The 22382-nt window shown below is 40.4% G+C and overlaps 1 protein-coding gene across 1 annotated transcript in view; it reads left to right on the top strand.

Annotated features, from left to right (window-relative positions):
- Trim55 (tripartite motif containing 55) overlaps positions 1-22382 on the top strand; it is a 38701-nt gene continuing 16319 nt past the window's right edge. Inside the window, exons 1-9 of the mRNA XM_042666656.1 lie at positions 1-307; positions 846-1018; positions 4719-4884; positions 6962-7057; positions 15183-15416; positions 15730-15752; positions 15857-15981; positions 17723-17943; positions 19338-19625. Of these exons, the coding sequence (XP_042522590.1) occupies positions 140-307; positions 846-1018; positions 4719-4884; positions 6962-7057; positions 15183-15416; positions 15730-15752; positions 15857-15981; positions 17723-17943; positions 19338-19625 (1494 nt within the window). The 5' untranslated portion in view covers positions 1-139. The remainder of the gene's footprint in view (positions 308-845; positions 1019-4718; positions 4885-6961; positions 7058-15182; positions 15417-15729; positions 15753-15856; positions 15982-17722; positions 17944-19337; positions 19626-22382) is intronic.

Raw genomic sequence — 22382 nt, forward strand, 5'->3', positions numbered from 1 at the left:
GGCCTGAAACAATGTCCTCCACCGAGAGAAATGTAAAGGACACTTGATCATACAATCCTGGGAATTATTTCCAGGAAACACTTACAGAAGCCATTCTGAACTCCTTTCCCCTGGTGGCACATTCAGGGACGGCCAGGAGATGAGCACTTCTCTGAATTACAAGTCTTTTTCCAAAGAGCAGCAGACTATGGATAACTTGGAAAAGCAACTCATCTGCCCCATCTGCCTAGAGATGTTCACAAAACCCGTGGTCATTCTCCCCTGTCAGCATAACCTGTGCAGGAAGTGTGCCAGTGACATTTTCCAGGTAAGTTTGTTTGGAATTTGGAGGGGAGGGTGTGGAAAGATTCTCTCCATTTCTAAACCCAGAGTTTAGGTTGAAGTCAGATTCCTTTAGAAAGCTTTATGAGGCTGCATTTCCTTTCAACTAATTTGAAAGATTTTCTTTGTGTTTAGTTGTCAACCCTATCCTCCCTCTCAAGTGTGTTTTAATTCTGAAGATGGTGTTTGTTATTTTAATAATCTCACCACTGAATATATTTCAAAACTGAAAATAAAATTACAGCTAAAGATATGAACATGTTAAAGCTTTGACTGAAACTTATAGTTATGAAAATACCAGATGGAAAAGTCCTTTGTGTTAACAATGGTGTGTTGTAGATGGCCATGGATCATGGCTAGGCCTGTGTTTCAGGATCTACTTGCAATAAAGTCCTGAGGGATGATCTCATGGCAAGCTTGAAGTAGTAGTTCATGTCGTTTATAGACACAGAGTATAAAACAAGTTTCAGAGAAAGCTCCCAGTGGCATGACTCAATTCCTCTTTCATTGCTTGGCAAGAACAGGCCTCGAACCCCTACTTACCCACAAGAGGAGGCACCACCGTGGCATCAGGGGGACGATTTCGCTGCCCCTCCTGTAGACATGAAGTGGTTTTGGATAGACATGGAGTGTATGGGCTTCAGAGGAACCTGCTGGTAGAAAACATCATTGACATCTACAAGCAGGAGTCCACCAGGTAAAGGCTCTTTTCATACCACATCATTTTATGCTTGTGTTTGTTTGTTTTAATGGCTTACTAATGCTTGCTTACCAATCACAGATCAATTGTGTCATAGAAAAAGGTTTTTCTAAGTCAGTCCTTCCAATGGGACCCTAGAATTGCTTATGGGAGGAAAGAAAGGAGCTGGTACTTGTACTTTCCTTTTACTTAAGAATAAAGTAACTCATCAACATCAACCAAGATGGTGATGTTGAAAAAGCCTTCTCACTAAGGCCCTGTCTTTTTTGACAGATTTGCAGATCACAGGTCCTTTGTAGCTCCAGATCCTACATAGGAGTAAAATTCTAGTATAAAACTTTATAGACCAGTTCCGAGTTCAGACAGTGCTGCCTTAAAATTGTCTAGATTAAAAATACATTAAAAATCCTGTGACAGTTTATTATCCTATTGGCTATTGAAATTTAGAGAAATGTGGGGGGAAGAGATATAGTTCAGGTTGTTTCTCTGGTCCCTAAATTATATTTACTGAATATTCTTGCATTCATTTGTTGACTGGTTTATATGAAATATGCAGTCATTCATTAAAAATAATTGAGACTTCATATTCACTGTGCCATACTAGCAGCAGAGTTCCTTTCCTAGAGGCAACACTATAAGGATATATTCCTAGAAAGCATGGCATGAGGGTCCTTTTTCCACTGTATACACATCAGTCCAGTGTACAGTGCTGGTAGGAATATGGAGACTGTCTGAAATGGACTCATTGCGATTCTTATTAGGGGTCATGTGTTTATGGAACATCTGCAGAGGGCTTGGAGCCTTGCATTCTCAGAAGGAAAGCTGTTCTGTGAATCTAACATGCAATTACTCTACTTATCATGGGTATTAGTTTCTGCTTAAGGTTCAAAGCTAAATTACATAGTTCCAGGATATAGATGGAATTGAGGAAGAATTGCTGATGGCATATTGTAGAGATCATAGCCACTGGTTTCTTGGCTTCCAAAAAAATCTCTTAAGAAGGTAAGTATTTGTCCCTGCACAGATCAGCTCTTTTTATTTTAAAATGCAAATACCCACATTGTCTCTTAAAAATTTAATTAGCCAATTAATAACCAACTAATTGTTGGAAGGAATTTACATGACAATTGTTTCAGTACCTAATAGATTGCCTGGCACAGAATAGTCATTGCACAGTTTCAGCTCTTTCAGCAATGAGTGTTCTATTTATTGCAATAATTTTCTGTCTCATTGCTCACCATAGTGGGAACTTGAGACACGAAAAATAATAATATTTGAATTAAAATCTAGGGAAGAGGAGATGTTGAAACTTGTAGTATTAGTAAAACTACAAGACATCCTTACCTTAACTAAGAAGTCAGTTTAGTAGAGTGTGTCAAAAATGTAAGCAAATTGCATAAAAATTATATACCAAATTCTCAACAATAAGGTACATAGAATGGCAGTGTTTATGATTATCAAGCTTTTCATGTGCTGTTTCATCAACTTGAGACTTGCCTTTTTGGGACATTTTAACTTGGTAGCAAAACCACAGGTTGCTCAGAGGGTTTGGTCACATGTCTGAGTACAACCAGTTGCTCCAAACAGTCTGGCAGCCTTAGCAGACCAGAACTCTGAGGCTTCAGGATACATTAGATGACCCTGGAATAACCTTGGCTATATAAAGTACCATAAGTCCCTCTCTGGTGATTGAAGATGTCAACGGAAAGGGGAGGAAATATCAATAATGGACTATGAGGTACTGCTTATTTCTTATCTCTAACCTCATACAGAAGACCTAGAGACAAATCTAGAATCCTGTAATCCTGAACTAGCTACAGTTTATGGAGTTAGAAAGTCATTAATTAGGTTAATGTTAATATTGATAATGAACATAATAATCATTAACTTCAAACAATAGTAAGTAAAACTATTATATGCCCTGTGCTAGATATTATTCAGAATGCTTTACATGTGAATCATGTACAATTCTTTAATTTTCCAACAATCCTTTGAGGTGGTGATTATTAGCAGTATCATCCTATTAAAGACCTGTAATGTTTTTGTGATTGTAAGTAGCATAAGGATTTTGTGAAATTCAAACAGTACTACAAAGCCTATAATGAAAATTTAGTTTCCTCCCTACTTTCTCATGCCCTCAAATGCTACTTCTCAAACTCAACCACTTTTCATTCCTCTAGATGTGGGTTATCAACAATGGCATCTGTGTATTATCATTATGCTTCTATTTCTTGTTTATACCAATCGTAGACATAGTCTATTCGCTTTCCACCCCACTGTAGAAGACAGAGTCCTCACTTGGCTGGATTCTACCTTCTACTTGGGAATTTCCTTCATTGTTCCTTGGGCCAAACACCTGGCTTCCTGGATCCCAGGTTTTCTTCTTTATTGGCTTGCTCTATTGTTGTTAGGAGCACATCCTCAATCTCTCATGTGTGCACGAAGTCCACTACTTTTCATTTTTTTTGCTCACACTTCTAGCTTCAGTATACCTTGTAGGATGTTGCCTGAACACACTGACTATAGAATCTTTGCACAGCTCCACAGCTCAAGTTAGGATTCCCCCTGCTGTGGATGCTTAGCAAGACTAAGATACAAATCAAGTAAGCAACTTTTTTCATCCAGATGTTCCCAGTTTACAACATTTTGTAGATATCTTTATTTTGCTGTCATCGTGCTCACTTTTTGTCATTGCTTTATACCTTTTCATTTCCTTATTCTCACATTAGTGGGATTTCAGCCAGAAAAAAAATAGTGAAATATTGGTTTGTTCTGCCAAATAGGAGACACTTAGAACAAGTTCTAGAGTCTAGCAAAAGTTAAGGCCAAAGAGGTGAAGTGACTTACCCAAGGCTACCACATAAATACCAGATGGAGAAGCTGGGCTGGAATTAAGCTTTAAGGTCATTTTAACTATAAAGGCACTACCTGCAGGCATTGCTTCACCAAGACAAGGTGCTATCCCTCAGTAAGTGACTTGCAACAGTGTCAGAGACTGGAGAGAGCAGGCTGTAGATTCCTGTAGTACAGCCTGCCCCAAACCTCAGCTGTGAACTCAGCCACTTTCATATCATAATTAAAAAATGTAAGCAATGTTTGTTCCAAATCTGTTGTCAAAAGTTGTCCAGATGTTTTCTTTGTGTACTTATTTATAAGTGGGTGGTGCCTCAAGGCTTGTGTTGCCACCAAAACAAGAAAAACCTACTAAGGGATATAGGAAACAGCTCGCAGTGGATATTATAACATGGAAAGGAAGACATTGATTAGCAAGCAGAAATTAAATGGAGCCTTGTGGTGGCTTCCATGTGTTGATTATCTGCAAAGCCAGAAAACACCTGTACTCTTACGTCTCTGGTCATTGCTGCTTATATCTGACCAACACATGGTCTCAGCTGCCCTCAGGAAATGCTGAAGGAAAATTAGCTACTCTAGAATCACCTGTGACATCTGTCACTAAATGGACTCCAGTCTCTGGCTTAGCCGCACTCCAATCAACATGTTAGAGATTTGTCAGCACCCACCACTAAACTTGTATGGAAGTTAAGCTTAGAAGGTGAACATATGAAAGGGACCCTGGAAGTCTTGTTGCAAAGGATTGTGAAGTTAAGGGACAAGCTGGGGTCAGCAAAGCAAGTTACCTGTCTCTGTGTTGCCCCAGTAGAAATGAATGGGCCTTTATCTGCCTACCTCCTCCCAGGCCAGAAAAGAAGTCCGATCAGCCCATGTGCGAGGATCATGAAGAGGAACGCATCAACATCTACTGTCTCAATTGTGAAGTGCCCACCTGTTCCCTCTGCAAGGTGTTTGGTGCCCACAAGGACTGCCAGGTGGCTCCGCTTACTCACGTGTTCCAGAGGCAGAAGGTAGGAGCCACTCTAGCCACTTCTTTCAGCTCTTCTAAGTGCTGGTGCATCCTCGTCCTACTGTGGAAAGGAAGAGCTTGAGTCCTGCAGGGCCACAGGACACTGGAAAGTGGGTCAAAAGGGACACTGCAGTCGGTATGCATGCATGAGACCACATCAGATTCCCTGCAGGAAGAAAGGGAAGTCTAGGAAAGGTGAGGATGCCAAGGTTCATGAAAAAGTTTAGGTCAGAATTACCTTCTTATTTTATTTTTGCCAGTGCTGGAGCTTGAACTCTGGGCCTGGGCACTGTCCCTGAGCCTTTTTTACTCAAGACTAACACTCTAGGCATAGCTCTACTTCCAGCTCTTTGTTAATTGGAGATAAAAGTTAATTGGAGATACAAGGGCTGGCTTTGAACCACAATCCCCAGATCTCAGCCTCCTAAATTGCTGGGAATACAGGTCTGAGCCAATAGCACCCAGCAGAATCACCAATTTCGGTGCCCTTTGAAGGTTTCTGAAGACAAGCTGTGTTAAGTGCAGGCCCAAGTCACTGAATACTTTTTTTAAAAAAAAATTTCAATCACTGAATACTTTGGCCATTCACCCAAAAAGGTTCCCTATGGGCCTCTTCAAGACCATTTCTCACCCACTCCTTGCAGGGCTGACTTATAATAATGACAAGTAGCTATGGAGCATCTTCAAGACTCTACTTTCATATTGCTTAGGCCAGTTGCTGAAAGGTGTGACACACATCTCTTATCCCAGAACCACAGCCACAGTCTACCCACTCTGACAACATGCAGCCTTCTCATCCACTCGTCACCAATCTGCTAACCTGATGTCAAAACTTACCCTCTGGTGCGGAGAAAAATATGATTGGTGGGCCAACAGATGAGCAGCTCCTAGCACTGAGAATATAGGCAAATCTTCTATTCCATGTAGAATGATCAATTCTAATAATCAATCTAAGCAGATCCTCTAATCCAGGTAAAATAATCAATTCCACATTAAATCAGTAGTTTACTGTGAAGACCAGAGGCAAAATCAAATCAGCCTCCTTAGTATCACCATTAATAATAGTAATAATAATAATCCAATAATAATAATAATCACTCCTTGCAAGATATCTACATTTATTTATTTTCAATTTAGTTTTTATTTATTCTTTCCTTCTCCTCATCCCCCGACTCCCAAGCCTTAGCATGTTAAAGCTGGATGGTACCCATTTCATACTGCTTCCCTCAGAAACATGGAAACCCATAGCATGGCTAGAAGGACACAAAGTGGGAATCACTGCCTTCACTCCTCTAGTTTAATTAGAGCAGCTTCATTTTGATATAATAGGGCTCTGCAGCTGGCAAATGATTTACTACCACTGTATTGGTCCATACCTCTCCCTTTAAATATGAGAAAAAGTTCAAGTTGATTACAAACATCATAGAGAAGAGCAGAGCTGAAGCAGGAATACAGATTCCCAAGTCCCCATTCTGTGCCCCCCATCACTCCCATAGCCAGCCTTGGGAGAGGGTAACTATGACACTTGATGGGCCAAAAGAACAGAGGAATTTCTGAGTTGAAATTTCCCTCCTAAAACCGTAGCATAGGTTTGCAGTGACTTAGTCTAGTGAGTGCTTGTTGCAGACACATCATATTAGCACAGTAGTCCCATAAAAAGGCTTTGTGGGAAAAAAATAATGTTTACTATACAGACATATATGTTTGTGTGTATATATAAGTAAAACTGGTCCTGCACTACACTAGAGAAATAATTCATTTTGGGATCCTAAAGGCACATATTAGACTCTATCCACTTAACAATGGTTAAAATTTTTGAGCTCACATATACTGGTCTCAATGTTCAGTAAGGGTTCTTTGCATTTCTAACAGTCACAGTCTCCAGTAAGAATGTGATGAAAGCTGTGGAAGCTCTTCCCACAGAAATGCATTTAATGCGAAAGTTTGTTTGGAGTCCCACAGGGTCCTCACAGGCTCACAAGGCTCTAAATTAAGGGTTCCACAAGGATCATACAATGACAAATCCAGTGGGGATTAGACAATCCCGACTATCTCAAGTCCTCTTTTCTCTTCATTAGTCGGAGCTCAGTGATGGCATCGCTGTCCTTGTGGGAAGCAATGATCGAGTCCAGGGCATTATCAGCCAGCTGGAGGACACCTGTAAAACTATTGAGGTAAGTCAGGAGACTCCCAGAGAGTCTAAACCAAGCATCTCCACATTTCATTCTTTCCTTATAGAATTCCTTCTTCCTGATACAACTGTGAGACAGTCACTTTCTGACATGTACGAAGAACTTACCACATGAATAGATGGGACAGATTTTTACCAAATTATTCCAGTTATACTTATAGGTGTTATTCTTTCTGGACAACTCATTTTGAAAGGTTAGCAACAGAAAAATCAGTTCCTGGAAGCAGGAAGGATTATTGTTGCTATTCTAATGAACTTTCTTTGTGAACATCTAGTCTGAAGAAGTGCTCGTTACTGCTCTAGGAAATTAGGTACAGATGTGAGCTGCACACCTGAGCCCTCACAACAGCTTTATGGGAACTACAGGAGAAGGATCTGTCTGACTGAGGGAAGAGGGTTGCAGCATTGACTGCTCAATTCCTGTGACATTGCTCTCGTTGCTGGGCAAGAACCCTCTTCTCTGTTAGCCTCCTCATAGATGACATTTGATGTTCTGTTGGTCTGTTTTCTCATAAAATTTAAATTGCATTGTATGTGTGCATGCATGCCTATTAATTTTATAAATGGTATTGTACAATATTTCTCGTTCTGCTACTTGAACTAAGCATTGTTTCCTACAGATACATTCATATGACTACAAGCACATCCAGTACCTCAGTTTTTTCCTCTGTTGTAAGGGCATTATCACAGTACTTACCTTATAGGGTTACTGTAAGGAACTAAATGAACATGATACAGTGCCAAGCCAATAAGGAGTAGTTGATAGATACTAGCTATTCTTATTATTTTACCATTCCAAAGGCGAATTCTATTAAAAGCCAAAGGCCATATCCTGGAAGAGGATTTCAAGACATTAGCTATAATTATCTCATTTCAGAGTTACATATCATGAAAATCAATCTCCTTTATTCTCCACACATTTTCCTAAAAATATCTGTGATTAAATCCCTAGGATCCATTTTTATTATTATTTTTATTTTTTTCAATATATATGGCCATATAATTTTTTATTGTGAAAATATTGTACAGAGGGTTTACAATTACATGGGCAAGATAGTGAGTACATTTCTTATCAAGCATTGTAGCCTCCTCCTTTGTTTCCCCTTCCCATCCCTTCCCATCCTCCCCCCCGCACCCCCACTGAATCCTCCCCCCCAACAAAGTTGTAAAGTTCCTTTTTCAACATAACAACTTGTACATCTCCTTGTTGCAATGGGTCCTCCTGTATCCCTATTTAAACGATTTATTTTTTCCCTTCCCCTCCACAAATTATACTAATATCCAATACAGTGAAAGCAGGGGTTATACCGTGGGGGAGGGACATACAAAGCAACAAAGAAATATCTTATAAATATGTTAGAAACAATCACATGAAAGAAAAAAACATTTGAATACATATCTTAGGGTTCATTTCCCTAACATCAATTTATCTGACCTTTTCTGCTTGACTCAGACATATACTAGTTATTGCAAATAAGGAAAACCATAGGACCTATGTTTCTTTGGGCCTGGCTTACATAGGGTCCATTTTTAGAAGCAAAGTTTTATCTTGGAGAAGAACCTAAAGCAATTCAAAAACAGACAATATAAACTTTTTTCTTAGTATTTGTTTACAGAAAACCATTATAGGATACAAATTATTAAATAATTATTTAATACAATACTAATTATTTAATACAGTTAAACCTTATCTATGAATCAGCACTCCAATGGGCCACACTGAGTCTTGGGTGTATTAATAGAAATCTATTACTGTGGGTGTGTGAGGTAATCTACCTATGCATATCTGGTCTAGTGGGGCCTTTATCAAAGATGTCTGGCTTTCTGTCTGCTGCCTGGGATGGAGAGACTGGAGGATACATAAGAAAAAACAAAAACCCTGGGTTAAATCCCCCCCTTAATCTCTCTCTCTCACACACACATACACACACTTACATACATGATGGTATTCAACTGCTCTCATTTTTTTATTTTAGTTTTGAGACTTTTTCTTAAGTGAAGAAAAAGTATAGCACATACAGACTTATATGTATGGTATAGGATGCATACATTCATACACAGCACTATAGAAAATATATATTCTCACCCAACCTATATATTCATGGAAGGAAAACCAATCAGGAAGAGAAAATATCAAAGGTTAAAACATTCAAATAGAGGGCTGAGAATGATTGTCAATGCCTTCCTTACATATTCTTATATTTCACATTTTTTAGAAAGGAAATCAGTAAGGTAAACTGTGATGAACCAGATAAGCAGTTCTTTCTAATCAGTTTAGATGGCTCATCTGGAGATGTAGGGGTCACTTCAAAGCCCCATGAAAGTCTCTGACTTTATGATCCCTGCCTGTTTAAAGAGGCTCTGAGGACAGGGTTTAGTGTCACAAGTAGTTATACCATGCACCCGAAATCCCTGGATGATTGCCTGTAAATCCAGCCCCTTATCAGTGGGAAAATTACAGAGGCACAACTCCTTGCAAGGTGGCAAGAGAAAACGATGAGAAACAAAGCAGATCTTTGGCTTGGATGACAAGGTTGCACCCTGCACAGTAGGAGACTTCAGTAGGATTCAAGACACAGAGCCTCTGTGTCTCCTGTTTCTTCTTTCTGGCTTCACTTATCATCTGCCTGGAAACATTTTCTGGGAAGACATTAGTGGTTCCTGGGGATGAGGGAGCTGTTATTAAATAATTCTCTTTTCTGATTGGTGAAAGACTCCTTAGGGACAGGGTGGGCTCTCTCCTTCCATAATTATCTCTCATCCCAAGGTCCTGACAGTTTCCCTATGACAGTCATTCCCATTCTTTGCACATACCTAATTTTGTCCCTAAGCATATTCCATCTTGCAGGGCTGGTCTGGGGAGACCTGGCAAAGGACTGCATAGGGAGCATTGCTGAGTTTAGGGTAACTCGTACTGTGGGCTTTTTGGTATCCTCTTGATGTGTGCAGTTGACATGTATTGAGCATGACAATGAGGACAGTTTAAAGGGAAGTGATCATAGCAAAAGGACAGCCTGAGTTGTCTCAGAGGGGGAATGGTATTTTGCCCCTGCATTGTGGGTTGATAGGTGAAGAAGCCTTAAGTGTATTTTTTATCTCCCTTGCCTAGCCCAAGACTTTTCCTGAGGTCTGGGTTTCAGGTTAGCCAAGGGCTCCTGGGCTGCTCTGAATGGACTGGAGGTGGTCTACAGCTTCCCTTACCTTTCTGGTGATGTTCTGGGAAGGGCTGATATTCTGAAGAGGTTACTGCTTCAATTCCCTTGGGATCTCTCTGGATTTTTTTCTGGGAATAATGGAAATGTGCCTCACTTTCATTCCTCATCCCTAGAAAATGTAACCCCTCTCCTGTCATCCTTACCAATGGCATTAATCCTCTGTCACTGGATAGACCAGAGAGCAGACTAGTAGTAGTGCTTCTCCTCACCTCGAAAAGGCAGACCTAGTAAGAATCTCATTTATGCACAAATGCCTGACTAAGGGATACCACTACAAGATTAATGCTGCATGTTTGAAATAGAATGTTTTTCAGTATCTCAAAGCAATGAGTTAAATAAATGTGACAATGATTTTGAAAGAACAAATCCATTGCATTAAAAAAAAGAATGATTTAAAAAATCCCAACCTGCTTTTCCTCATCTCTGATACATGGTGCAATAGGAATGTACAAGAATCGTTTTCATTAAGCATGCCAGAACTTTTTAGACTATGTGTTTAGGGCATATGTCTTAAAGAACAGATTTCAGAGTTTGCATTTCAGCTCTGTCAATTTGCTTTGGGAGATGGAGTGTGTGAATTCAGCTTCCTGTACCTCAGTATCCTCAGCCTTATACTAGGGATGATTATACTACCTACATAATATTCTGTTGATGACCAAATCTGGGTCAAAGACACCTGCCACAGGTTTAAAGTCAGTCTAGAAGGCTCACACTTATCCTAACTATGCAAATGAAGCATCATTTGAACCAGTGTCTCATGCTTTAAATGGTATCAGGAGCCTATCAAGGTCTGGTTAGTTGTAATAGCAGGGCTGAGCAGCTTCCTCCAGAAGGAAAAGATGCAGTTGGTGGCTGGCTCAGTGGTAGAGTGCTTACCCTGCATGCATGAGGCCCTGGGTTCGATTCCTCAGCACCACATAAGCAAAAAGAAAAAAGCCGGAAGTGGCACTGTGGCTCAATTGGTAGAGTGCTAGCCTTGAGCTGAAGAGCTGAGGGACAGCGCCCAGGCCCAGAGTTCAGGCACCACAACCAGACCCCCTCCCCGCCCCCCAAAAAAGATACAGTTGAATGGAACTAGATACCATGACATTCACAAACCCCACCTTCCACCCACCAGTACCAGAGTTTGAACTCAGAGCTTAGCACTTGCTCACTCTTCTGGTGCTCTACCAATTAAGCCCCACCCTTTAGCCCATTTTTACTCACTATTTTTGGAGACAGACTCTCAGTCTTTTCTGCCTGTGCTGATTTAGAACCTTGACCTCCAGATCTTTCAAGCAACTAGGATTACAGGCATGAACCATGGGCACTTAACTTATCTGATTATTATTCAAAGAATACTAGCAACTGAGGGAGACTGCATTTCCTGAAAGCATGCTGACTACCCACTGAGGGGCAAAGCAATCTAAACGTCTACTTAGCTTACTCTGTGGCTTTCCTGAACCATGGAGCATACATGGGCCTTCTGGCCCTCAGTCCTCCTAGAATTTACTTAGATTCTGAATGATCTAGCCCAGAAAAGCTCCTATTTCAAGGCCCTCAACAGTAAGCATTAGTAAGGCCATGAGTTACAACACAAATCATTCTTCATACTGAAGGACAACACATTGTTGTAGAAAAGAGCATGAGTTTGGTAGACCCAGGAGCCACAGGTGCTGAAGAGAGTAGTCTGCTGAGCACTGCACAAGATCATGGGCTGATGGGAAAGGGCAGACCTTCAGCTTGTGCTGACAAGCTCCATTTGTATATGGGATTACACGTATGGGACTTCCAAGTTCTTGTTAATGAGACCCTTACAGATAAAAGACTGGGATTAATTTCATTAGCATAGCTCTTTCTTCAGTTTCTGCTCAATTCTTCTTTGTTGGGGGAATGTGTGGGTAGGACTTTTTGAGATAGCCTATTTCCTATGAAGCCACAGCTTTGTATAACTATGTCTAAACATATGCAGGAGGAATGTGGTAGAGATATGAAAGGGCCTGGGGAAGCACAGCTGCTCAGTGACAAAAAGTGTGTCTGAGAGTTTATCTTCATTTCTATTTTGGTCACAGATCTGTGGCCCGTACTTGGTAAAAGCACTGGTCAAAATTGCTTTAGGCTTTTCCTGTCATGGCTTGTGCCCTAAGCTGAGACTAACATGAATGTCTTAGAGCTGTGTATGATACTCCAAAACTGTCTGAGAATAGAGGCATATGCTAGCCTGTGAGACCTTTTGGAAATATCTCCACAATTACTTGGAGTTTTTGCCTTGAAACTGCGGAGTCGGAAGGTACATTAGCAATCATCCATTCTAATCTCATTGTACAGATCATTTTTTTAAACTGTCCTGAGGCTTCCCTAGGTTGCATAACTCCATCTCAGTGTTTTCTTTGCGTGGATGAATCAGAATCTAGGGGTTATTCACTTAAGTGTTTATGTCTTTGAAACAGAACAAAATGGAAGCTTTTGATATAGGGCAGAATATTTCCAGTTGCAAATCATATTTTATCATTCAAACCTTACACTAGATGCCATTCTCTGGGAAATAGTGATATGCTAAATATAAATGGCACCTGTTCTCAGTTTTTATTCTAGTAGAGGAGTTAGATAGTAAAATAAATGAATAATAAAATAATGTCATTGTGTGACTGGGAGAAAAAGCAATAAAAATGTAGCCATGAAAATGGTGGCATGTTAGCACTCTGGTCAGCAGGCTATTATTTTAGTACAAGATAATCTAGTTCTCCCACAAAAATCTTCTTTTTGCAATTGCATGTGTTTTCCATTTATTAACGTAGGAAGGTGATTAAAACCAGAGCCTGTCACTTTTGAAATTTCTGTGAAGGCTACAGGTAAACAATGGCTTCAGATCAGAATTAAAGGTTACCTACTTGCTTCTACAAAAACAGCCAAATGCTGCTTGATTTGTTCCCCTTTTCATTGAAAGTTTCCACATTAGTTGGAAACGAATATTCCACTTGCCCTCTTTCAGTCATTTCAATATAAAGAGTGTCATCTTTCTTTCAAAAAGCCACCTCTTTCAGCATATTACCCTCTTTTAGCATATAACTTTAGGTTTTCACTAACTTTTTGATCCTCCAACCTTGAGCTTCAATTCTCAGATCTCTGCCTTCTAAACAGTGTGGATTAAAAGCATGAGCCATTGGATCTTCATGCATTAGCGTTTGGGTAGAAACAGATGAGAACTGACTATGACTATGTGCTTGGAGAGGCAGAGGAATGAGGGAGGGATTTCCTGTGTAACAGATGTGTGCTAGGCAGACCCAGATTCTATGCTCAAGCAGACCATAGTTCAGATAACGAAGAAACTCAAGGAGGGGGTTTGGGGGTGAGATGGGAAGGGATGGTAAGGGGAAACAAAGGAGGAGGCCACAATGCTTGATAAGAAATGTACTCATTACCTTGCTCATGCAATTGTAACCCCTCTGTACAGTATTTTCACAATATAAATAAATAAAAAAGAAACTCAAGGAAAGAAACACATGGCATTAAAGAGATCAGTGCTTACTAAAATGAAAGAACATGGGGTGACATAAGGGGTCAGAGATGCTATATAATTGAGCTAGAGAGCTAGGTTGGATTATCGGGACTCACAACCTGCTTTCAGCTGCAAAGATCCTGAATCCAGAAATCGTCAAGTCTGAGGAGATTAACATAACCAAGTTCCCCAAAGCTCAGAAAACCAAAGGTCATTAATAGGTCAGTGGGCACATTAATTAATCATGATTAAATATGTAGTCCAAGGCAGCCAGATATCACTGGAGATGTATTAGCCATCCAAGCAAATCAAATGTCCAATGTAGCCTTTCTTTCCAGTATTTCTGTAGTATCTCTTTCTCTTGGACACTACTGGATAAGCAGAGGTACAAGTTTATGCCATAAATGAGATTTCAGAAGCTTTAGAGATGACATTCAGACAGGGAATCTATATGGAAAAAGTGATAAATCAACCACATCACTAAGATTAAAGTGTGCAATATGACAGGGAAAAACAGTGTAGACAGATGTGAAGAAAGTAAGTGGTTGAGGGAAGAGAAGGTCTGACACAGATAATAGTAGAACCTTATGGAGAAAACTGGGAGTAGATCATAGAGTGTCCTGAAAGCCATTTATGAAGGTTAAATGTTATTGATTATGTAACAGAGAGCCGTACCATGAAAAATCACATGACTAGCTGGGCACTGGGGGCTCACGCCTGTAATCCTAGCTACTCAGGAGGCTGACATCTGAGGATCACGGTTCAAAGCTAGCCCAAGCAGGAAAGTCTGTGACACTCTTATCTCCAATAAACCACCAGAAAATCGGAAGTGGCACTATAGCTCAAGTGGTAGAGCGCTAGTCTTGGGCTGAAGCGCTAGACAGCGCCCAGGCCCAGAGTTCAAGCTCCATGATTGAAAAAAAAAAAATCACATGACTAGAATTGTACTGAGAAAGCCAATTTGGCTGAAGACTGTGCACTGACTTGGAGGATAGAATCCCCAAAGCAGAGGCCCTTAGAAAACTTCAGAATCTACCAGGCATGACTAAAACTAAGGCAAGAAGAAAAGTGAATGGAGAAAAGAAAGACTAAAGGCAAATGAGGAAGTAGCATTGTCCCCCACCATGTACACATGAAGAAAAATATAAACTGTAGTCAGTATACCCAAAACGAAATATTCTTGTAACAAAATATTCTATGAAATTCTCCATTTATCATGAACAAAAGACTGAAAAGTCATCAATCCACTTAGACAATGTGATCAGACTTTGGGTTTACTTTGCTAATTTTCAAAGTATCACTACAGTAGGTTTCTATACTTATGGGAAAGGAAAAAGAATTCCTACATATATAATTGTTTCTCCAAATAGACTTTCTCACAAATACTTTCTAACATTAGCTAACCCAACTAACAGGAATGCTGCAGAAAGCAAAAGCAGGAGCTCTGTGAAAAGTTTGATTACCTGTATGGCATCCTGGAGGAGAGGAAGAATGAGATGACCCAAGCCATCACCCGAACCCAAGAAGAGAAATTGGAACATGTTCGTGCTCTCATTAAAAAGTACTCTGATCATTTGGAGAATGTCACAAAGTTGGTCGAGTCAGGAATCCAGTTTATGGATGAGCCAGAAATGGCGGTGTTTCTGCAGGTGAGTCATTTTAGTTCCAAGAAAACAGCCCAAAAGATGGATGCTGGAAATTCATTGTTATCACATTTTCATTATTTTACATTTTATTGTTTTTACCTTTCATTATTTTGCATTTCTTTTTTTAAAAATCTATCTTACTGGTTAAAATTTCATCTGTTTGGCATTGCTTAGAAGAGGGTTCTGACAAAGCAGTAGTTTATTTATGATGTTTACAAACCAAGCTATGAGATTCTCAGCAAAGGAAAGAATTAAGACTCACTACCATCTCTGATGAAAAGAATGTAATAAGCCTATCTTCTGTTTGCTTTCACAGAATGCAAAAACCCTGTTGCAAAAGTAAGTCATTTTTATTTTATGGAAAAAGGAGATTTTTTTTCATTTTACCCAAGGCTATCAAACTTAAAACAGAGACAAAAAAAGACAATTTGTGTATGTTTCAGAATCTCAGAAGCATCAAAGGCATTTCAGATGGAGAAGATAGAACATGGCTATGAGAATATGAATCACTTCACAGTCAACCTCAATAGGGAAGAAAAAATAATACGTGAAATTGATTTTTACAGAGGTATGTTATTCTTTTGACCATTTGTAGAAGAGTTGGATGGGTAGAAAGGGGGATTCAGAATCACCTGCAGAATGGAACCTTTACAAGGATTATAATCCAGTGTGAACTTCTGTTTCATTACAGGATCACATAGCTTGTTGGTAGTGTGAATGTAAATAGCCTTCATGTCATAATGCCTGTTTATTTTGTCACTGTTGTTTTATGCCGATACTAGAGCTTGAACTCAGGACCTAAAGATCTCACTGCTCTGCTTTTTCCACTCATGGTTGTTGCTCCACCACTTGAGCAACACCTTCACTCTCAGCTTTCTGCTTGTTAATTGGAGATAAGTGTCCCTCAGTTTGTCTACTCACGCTGGCTCTGAACTTTCATCCTCAGATCTCAGCTCCTTGAGTAGCTAGGCTTACAAGTGTGAACTCTCATAATACCTGCTTTAATATAATTACCAGGAATTTGACCCTGAGTACTCAATACTTAATAACTGATAATGATAAAGATAAGTTCACCCTGACACAAAGTGTTAGCACAATGGTAGTGTTTTTAAGAACAAACTTAAGGATGAAATTTTAAGAATAAAACATAGAAGACCTGAAGACCAGCTATGGTAGTATATTAATTTGACCACACAAGAGTAGTAACAGGTCATAGAGTAGTAACAACCTGGAATAAGGCTGGGGCTATGTAGCCAGATGTGCTTCATGAATTATAAATGTATCTTCACCTCTAACTCTAAATTCCCTCTCCTAGAAATTTATACTGATCAAATGATTGAACACTTTATTGCTGACCCAAACTTGGATGAAACTAGCTCAACTGGACTGCTCAGCCAGACCACTAAATATACCATGAATATCATTTTAGAAGCCGATCTTTAAAATGAATTTTTAAAAACACTCTTAATGTTGCCTAAGGAAATATTAAGATCAGTAGATCAAGAAGAGCTGTAATACTAATTGTGGGAAAAGTTGTATTCACTGAACAAAGGGGATAAGAAATCAAAACAGGCATGCGTCTTCCAAGACAGGGTTATATTTCATTGAATTTGACAGAGCTAAACAGGTGACAGTCTCAACCTTCCAAGTCATAAGGTATGACACAAATGTGAGCAGGCTCTGGGGCGAGATGGAGGCTTCACAGTGGGGGTGGAACTTTGTAATGAGGAAGATGGGGTGGGTCTTTCACATATGTCCCTTCCACATTTAATTAGAAGCACAAGGCCACAGCATGGCCCACTAGGGCCATTTTCAAGTGTCTGTGAAAGCAGACTTCCCTATCCCTAATCTTAGTCTTGGTTCTAAGATCTGGCTATTAACCATTCTTTTTTATTCAGGTAAGGGGTAGGTTTATTCATCGTAAAAAAGCTAGAAAAGAGAAGAGCTAGAAAAGAGCAGAGAGAGAGAGCAGGGCACTACTAACCATGTTTAAGGCTGCAGCAGTAGCTACAATACATTTAAAAATACTTTACCTTAGCCAGGAGCCAGTGGCTCACTACAGCCTGGTAGCCTGTAATCCTCACTACTGAGCAGGCTGAGATCTGAAAATCACAGATTGAAGGCAGCCCAAGCAGGAACATCCATGAGACTCTTATCTCAATTAACTACTAAAAAGCTGGAAGTGGAGCTGTGGCTCAAGTGGTAGAACACTAGCCTTGAGCAAAACAGCTCAAGGATAGCTCCCAGGCCCTGAGCTCAAGCCCCAATACTGCCACCAAAACAAACAAAGAAAACCCTTACTTTACCAGAAGATGAAAATGAAGATGATGAAGAAGAAGGAGAAGAAGTAGAAGTGGAAGAGGTGGAAAACGTTCAAATAGAATCATCAGGAGAAGAGGAAAGTCTAGAAAAAGCCCCAGAGCCTTCTCAACTGGCCTCAGAGCTCCAGGCTGCTCCAGATGCAATTTTGGTCTCCTCTCCAGAGCCACCTCCAATCCTGCCTCCTGCCTCAGCTGTCTCAGAGACACAGGTAACCATTCCCAAGCCCCTCTTGCTGCTGTGCCTCCTTCCTGAACACTCTAAACAATTTCCTCTACCTTAAAAAAAGCTATATGTCAGTACTTTTATGTGGTAGACAAAAGATTTCAGGACCATCACGGTGTCAGAGTGAAAGGTCCTCTAGATGATTCAACAGCTTCATTGTTGTGATAACTGGTTGGCTTATAATTTTTCCACCAATAACTCTCTGAGCTAAGGAAATTTGTGTGTGGAAATTGAGTGTGCTTCTGTGTTGTGTGTATGTGTGTGTGTGTGTGTGTGTGTGTGTAAAACATATTAGCTGCTACCATAATTTGATCTGTTTTTCATTGCTTAGTCAATACAGACAACAAGGTATAGTGTAAGAAATAATGTAAGATGAGAAATAAAAGTACTTTCATAACTTCTAATTTTCTGTAGATAATAGAATAAGTAGAGAAACCACGCTGATTTACATTTGTGTTGTAATTCAACTCTATCCTGCCCTCAGTGGGAAAGCAGATGAAACCTAGTTTTCTACATCATTTGATAAGATTGTGTATTAACAGGTTTATTTAAAACACAATGTACAAAAATTGTGCCAGCTACTATTATATTTCTAGAAGGCCATGGTTCAATTTCTAAGCTTCTCTGCTGACTTTGTGACACTTCAGACAGGATCTATCCTGTTGAGTTTGGGACAATTCAGACTTACCAGAGAGGGGCTCTGGCTTTGCACTTTCTTCCAGAATGCATTGAGATTAGTAGAAACGAAACTCCAGAGGAAGGACTCGGAGATAGAATTATATTCTATGCTCTGTCTCCACAGGAATTCAGGCTAAATATGACTGATGTCACCTGGAATCTTGAATTTTTGGGTGTGCTAGTTGCTCTGAAATCAGAAGAAGGGTCGTAACTAAATGAGGACTGGGTTGATGACAATTGATTTTTTAAAGAAAAACTTATTATTAAGTAGTTGTACAAAGAGGTTACAATTCCATGAGTTAGATTATAAGTACAATGTATCTTGATCAATTTCACCCCTTCTATTATATTAGAAAAGCAGTTTAGAGAATCTATACATACATTCCCAAATTAATTCTGATCAAATAATTTGACCCTTCTCCCATAATAAGCAACTTTCACTTGAGATTTCTGCTTTCCATCTTCCTGAAGTTAATACCTAACAAGAGATAAGCCCAGAAAGGAGCCAGATTCCAGCCTGAGAGTCTCTGTGGTCAGCACTCTGCCTGGTAGCACTTCTAGAAGGTGGGGTGAACTAAGCCAATCATTGAAACAGGCATTGCACACAGAAAACTCACAGTTCTAACATCTGTTCTGTTCCAAAATCAACTGCTTTTCTTCTTCTTCTTCTTCTCTTTTACTTTTCACTTTGTCCTGACTAAGGGGGAGGTGGTGTCCACTGACTCACAGCAGACCACAGAGTCTGAAACTCCAGCCCCTGCAGCAGCGGAAACTACGGATCCCCTGTTTTACCCTAGTTGGTATAAAAATCAAACCCGGAAAGCCACCAGCAATTCACCTTGCAACCCAGGGAGCGAAGGTCTGGGGCAAATAGGGTTTCCTGGTTCTGAGGATTCGAATGTGCAGTCGGCAGAAGTGGCAGAAGCCCCAGCCAATGAGAGGGCAGCAGTGAGTGGTAAGGAAACTAGTTCACCTGCAGCTACTTCTCAGGTTAGTGTTGATGCCCTTGTGTCTCAGTGCTTTCCCATGCCTGCTACGGTTCTGCTGGATTAGGCCAATGACAAGAGAGAAAGGGCTCTTAAAAGGGCACAGAAAAACCATGGCTCTGGGGGAAAATATAGAAACAACTTCCTTCCTCACTGTCTTATTTTTAAAGTGTTCTATCAAAGGAAAAAAAAGTCTGCCTTTACTGTGCCCATGTGTGATGATCTCACACCTGGTTTCCTAGGGGTGGGCTACAAGCAAGCCTGGCTCTGAGGCATGCTGTTGAAAGCTGCTTTGTCTGCACTGGTAGCTGGGATCCCTGGTTCTTCTTTGCAATATCATTTGCCCCCTTCTCAACCTTTCTTGTTTCCTGCTTGGGCTTCCTAAGGCTAACCACCTGCTTCAGTGTTATTCCCAGCAACCCCTAAAGATTTAATTCATTTTAAATCTGCTTTGGAAAATAATCATATTTACAGGTTTGGCTACACTGTCTTGGCTTGATTAGATCTGTGCTTCCTAAGCTTGTGTTCTGGGGGCAAGACAGCAGAGGTTTCCATCCCTTCTTAAAGAGACTTTTGATGCCTTTTCTCTCCCTTTTTTAAATGAAGATTTGAAGCCCATGTCTTCTCCCTAACACCTAGTCAGATAGTGGCATGCCTCAAAGGGTCCATAGAAGAAATCTTTGTACAGTTTCTTCATGAGGAAGAATGTTCATGATCACTGCAGACTTATGAGCATTCCTAAGTGATGTGTGTGTGGGGCGGGGGGTGTTGTCTGGACAAGAACTTGGCAGTCAAAGTTCTGTGCGCCTGGGTCGTCAGGTGTTTATAAACAGCAAATGGCATGTTGTCAACAAATCAAAAAATGACTTGCTATCCCACTGTATCTGTTTAAATGGGACTCAATTTTATGAGGTAATATATAGGAAATGATTTTTTAGAAGTTAAAAATAAAATCATTTTGTACCAGATATTTGTTTTCACAGATGCAAAATGGGCATAAGTAACTGTGGTGCAAGGCAGCTTTCTGAGGTGGTTTTTAGGCTTAAAAAATGGAGTGGCTAGATTATTTCTAGAAAGTTCATGGGAATTCTTATACTTAGTAGACATTGAGGAGGAAGAGTACTGAAAACAGTACTGTGATTACCCTATGAAGAGACATACTAGGCCTCCAACCCAAAATTAACAAGTCCATCTAAGTGATACCGACAAATATATTTGCAATAATATCCTGAAGCTTTCTTCTTGTTTTCTCACAGGAGCTAGCAATCTGCCTAGCACTCTTGGCTTTTCTTATACTTCACTACATCTGGCGTCAGATTCAATGCTTGATTTTTGCTTTCATGGGTAGGAATTATTTTCTTTCCCCCTTGACTAATATCTCACGTAGCTTCTTCCATAATATTCCTCTTTATAGGCCAAGGGATGAATTTCTCCCCAAACCTTGAGGCTCAGTCATCTTAAGTCATGCTCATGGATAATATTCAAGGCCTCAAGCTCCCTACAGCACATTCGCCTCTGCATCTTCCCTAAGGGATTGACTCCATTATCTGTTCCTGCATGGAGGGGACCCTGGGCTCAGAAAGGTAACTCTGTGGGCAATTATTCAGTAATCCAGTAGGAGCAAACCTTCCAGATGGCCGTTAAAGAAGACCAACTACACAAGGTGTGCACAATGCCGTGAGGTCTCACTGACCTTACAGTGGCGAGAGGAGCAGCAAGAGGCTCCCTTGGGAACAGACAAGGTTACCATGGATTAAGGAGCAGTATTTCCTCTGCTTGCCCAGTGATGTCCAAGAGGTGGCTGGATCACTTTTCTCAGGAGCACTATATTAAGCAATACCCATGTAAGTGAACTGATGGACTAGGTCACTCCTCTGTTCTCTTTGAACCTTCAGTATCCACAGGATTTTCCTATAGAGAGAAAATCCCTGAGAAAAAGATGCTCTGGGCACAAGCACCGCAAGAGGAGTGCAGTGAAGATCTGAAGGAATAACAGCCAAAGATCAATGCACACTTCACAGCCAGAACATCACCCAATAGTCCCTGGCTCTTATTTTAAGTCACACATCTCATTTCTTTGCTTGATGATTCTTATGAGGTTGGCTGTGGGACTGACATCTTACTCTGAGTAGTCTTTTGAAGGTTACCAATTTAATTAGTCATACTTAACGATCCAAACCTCTTAGACTTTTGAGTAAATGACCCTATTGGCCTAAACACAACCTCCCTTTATCCTGAGCTCAAAAGTAGACCAGGTGCTAAAGGCACTAGCTATTTCTGGCTCCTTGACATTTCCCTGAGTTAACATTGACTTTTGTGGAAGCTCCCACCATGACTTCCTTTCTGTCTTATTATCTGCTTGGTAGGCAATGGTGTGGAATCTCCATGGGTTCCTGCCCTGTCTGTAGCTGTGCAAGTAAAATCAACTCCAATGTTTAACAGCCACTCAGAAATCTGTGCACACTCCAGTGTTCTGAGCATCTACATAGTCTGCCCAGCTGCAGACCTCTTCCACCTGACATTAGTTGTGGTAAAGAGTAGTGAAAGCTTTCGTTGGACTCAGGGGGTTGAACATGGGGAGAGAAAAAACAGCATGCCATATTGGAAGCAGGGCCTAATTGTGGATCTGAATAATTGTCTGAAGAGTTCTATTTACATCCTGAGAATGTGGTTCGGGGGCTGTGTCACCATACGTGTAACCCTTGTAATAGTCTCTGAGGCTGCAGGGGGAGTGTCATGCTTCATGGCTGCCATCCACCAA

Source organism: Dipodomys spectabilis, unplaced genomic scaffold (genome assembly GCF_019054845.1).
Source record: "Dipodomys spectabilis isolate Male_0828 unplaced genomic scaffold, ASM1905484v1 ptg000015l, whole genome shotgun sequence".
Taxonomy (NCBI): domain Eukaryota; kingdom Metazoa; phylum Chordata; class Mammalia; order Rodentia; family Heteromyidae; genus Dipodomys; species Dipodomys spectabilis.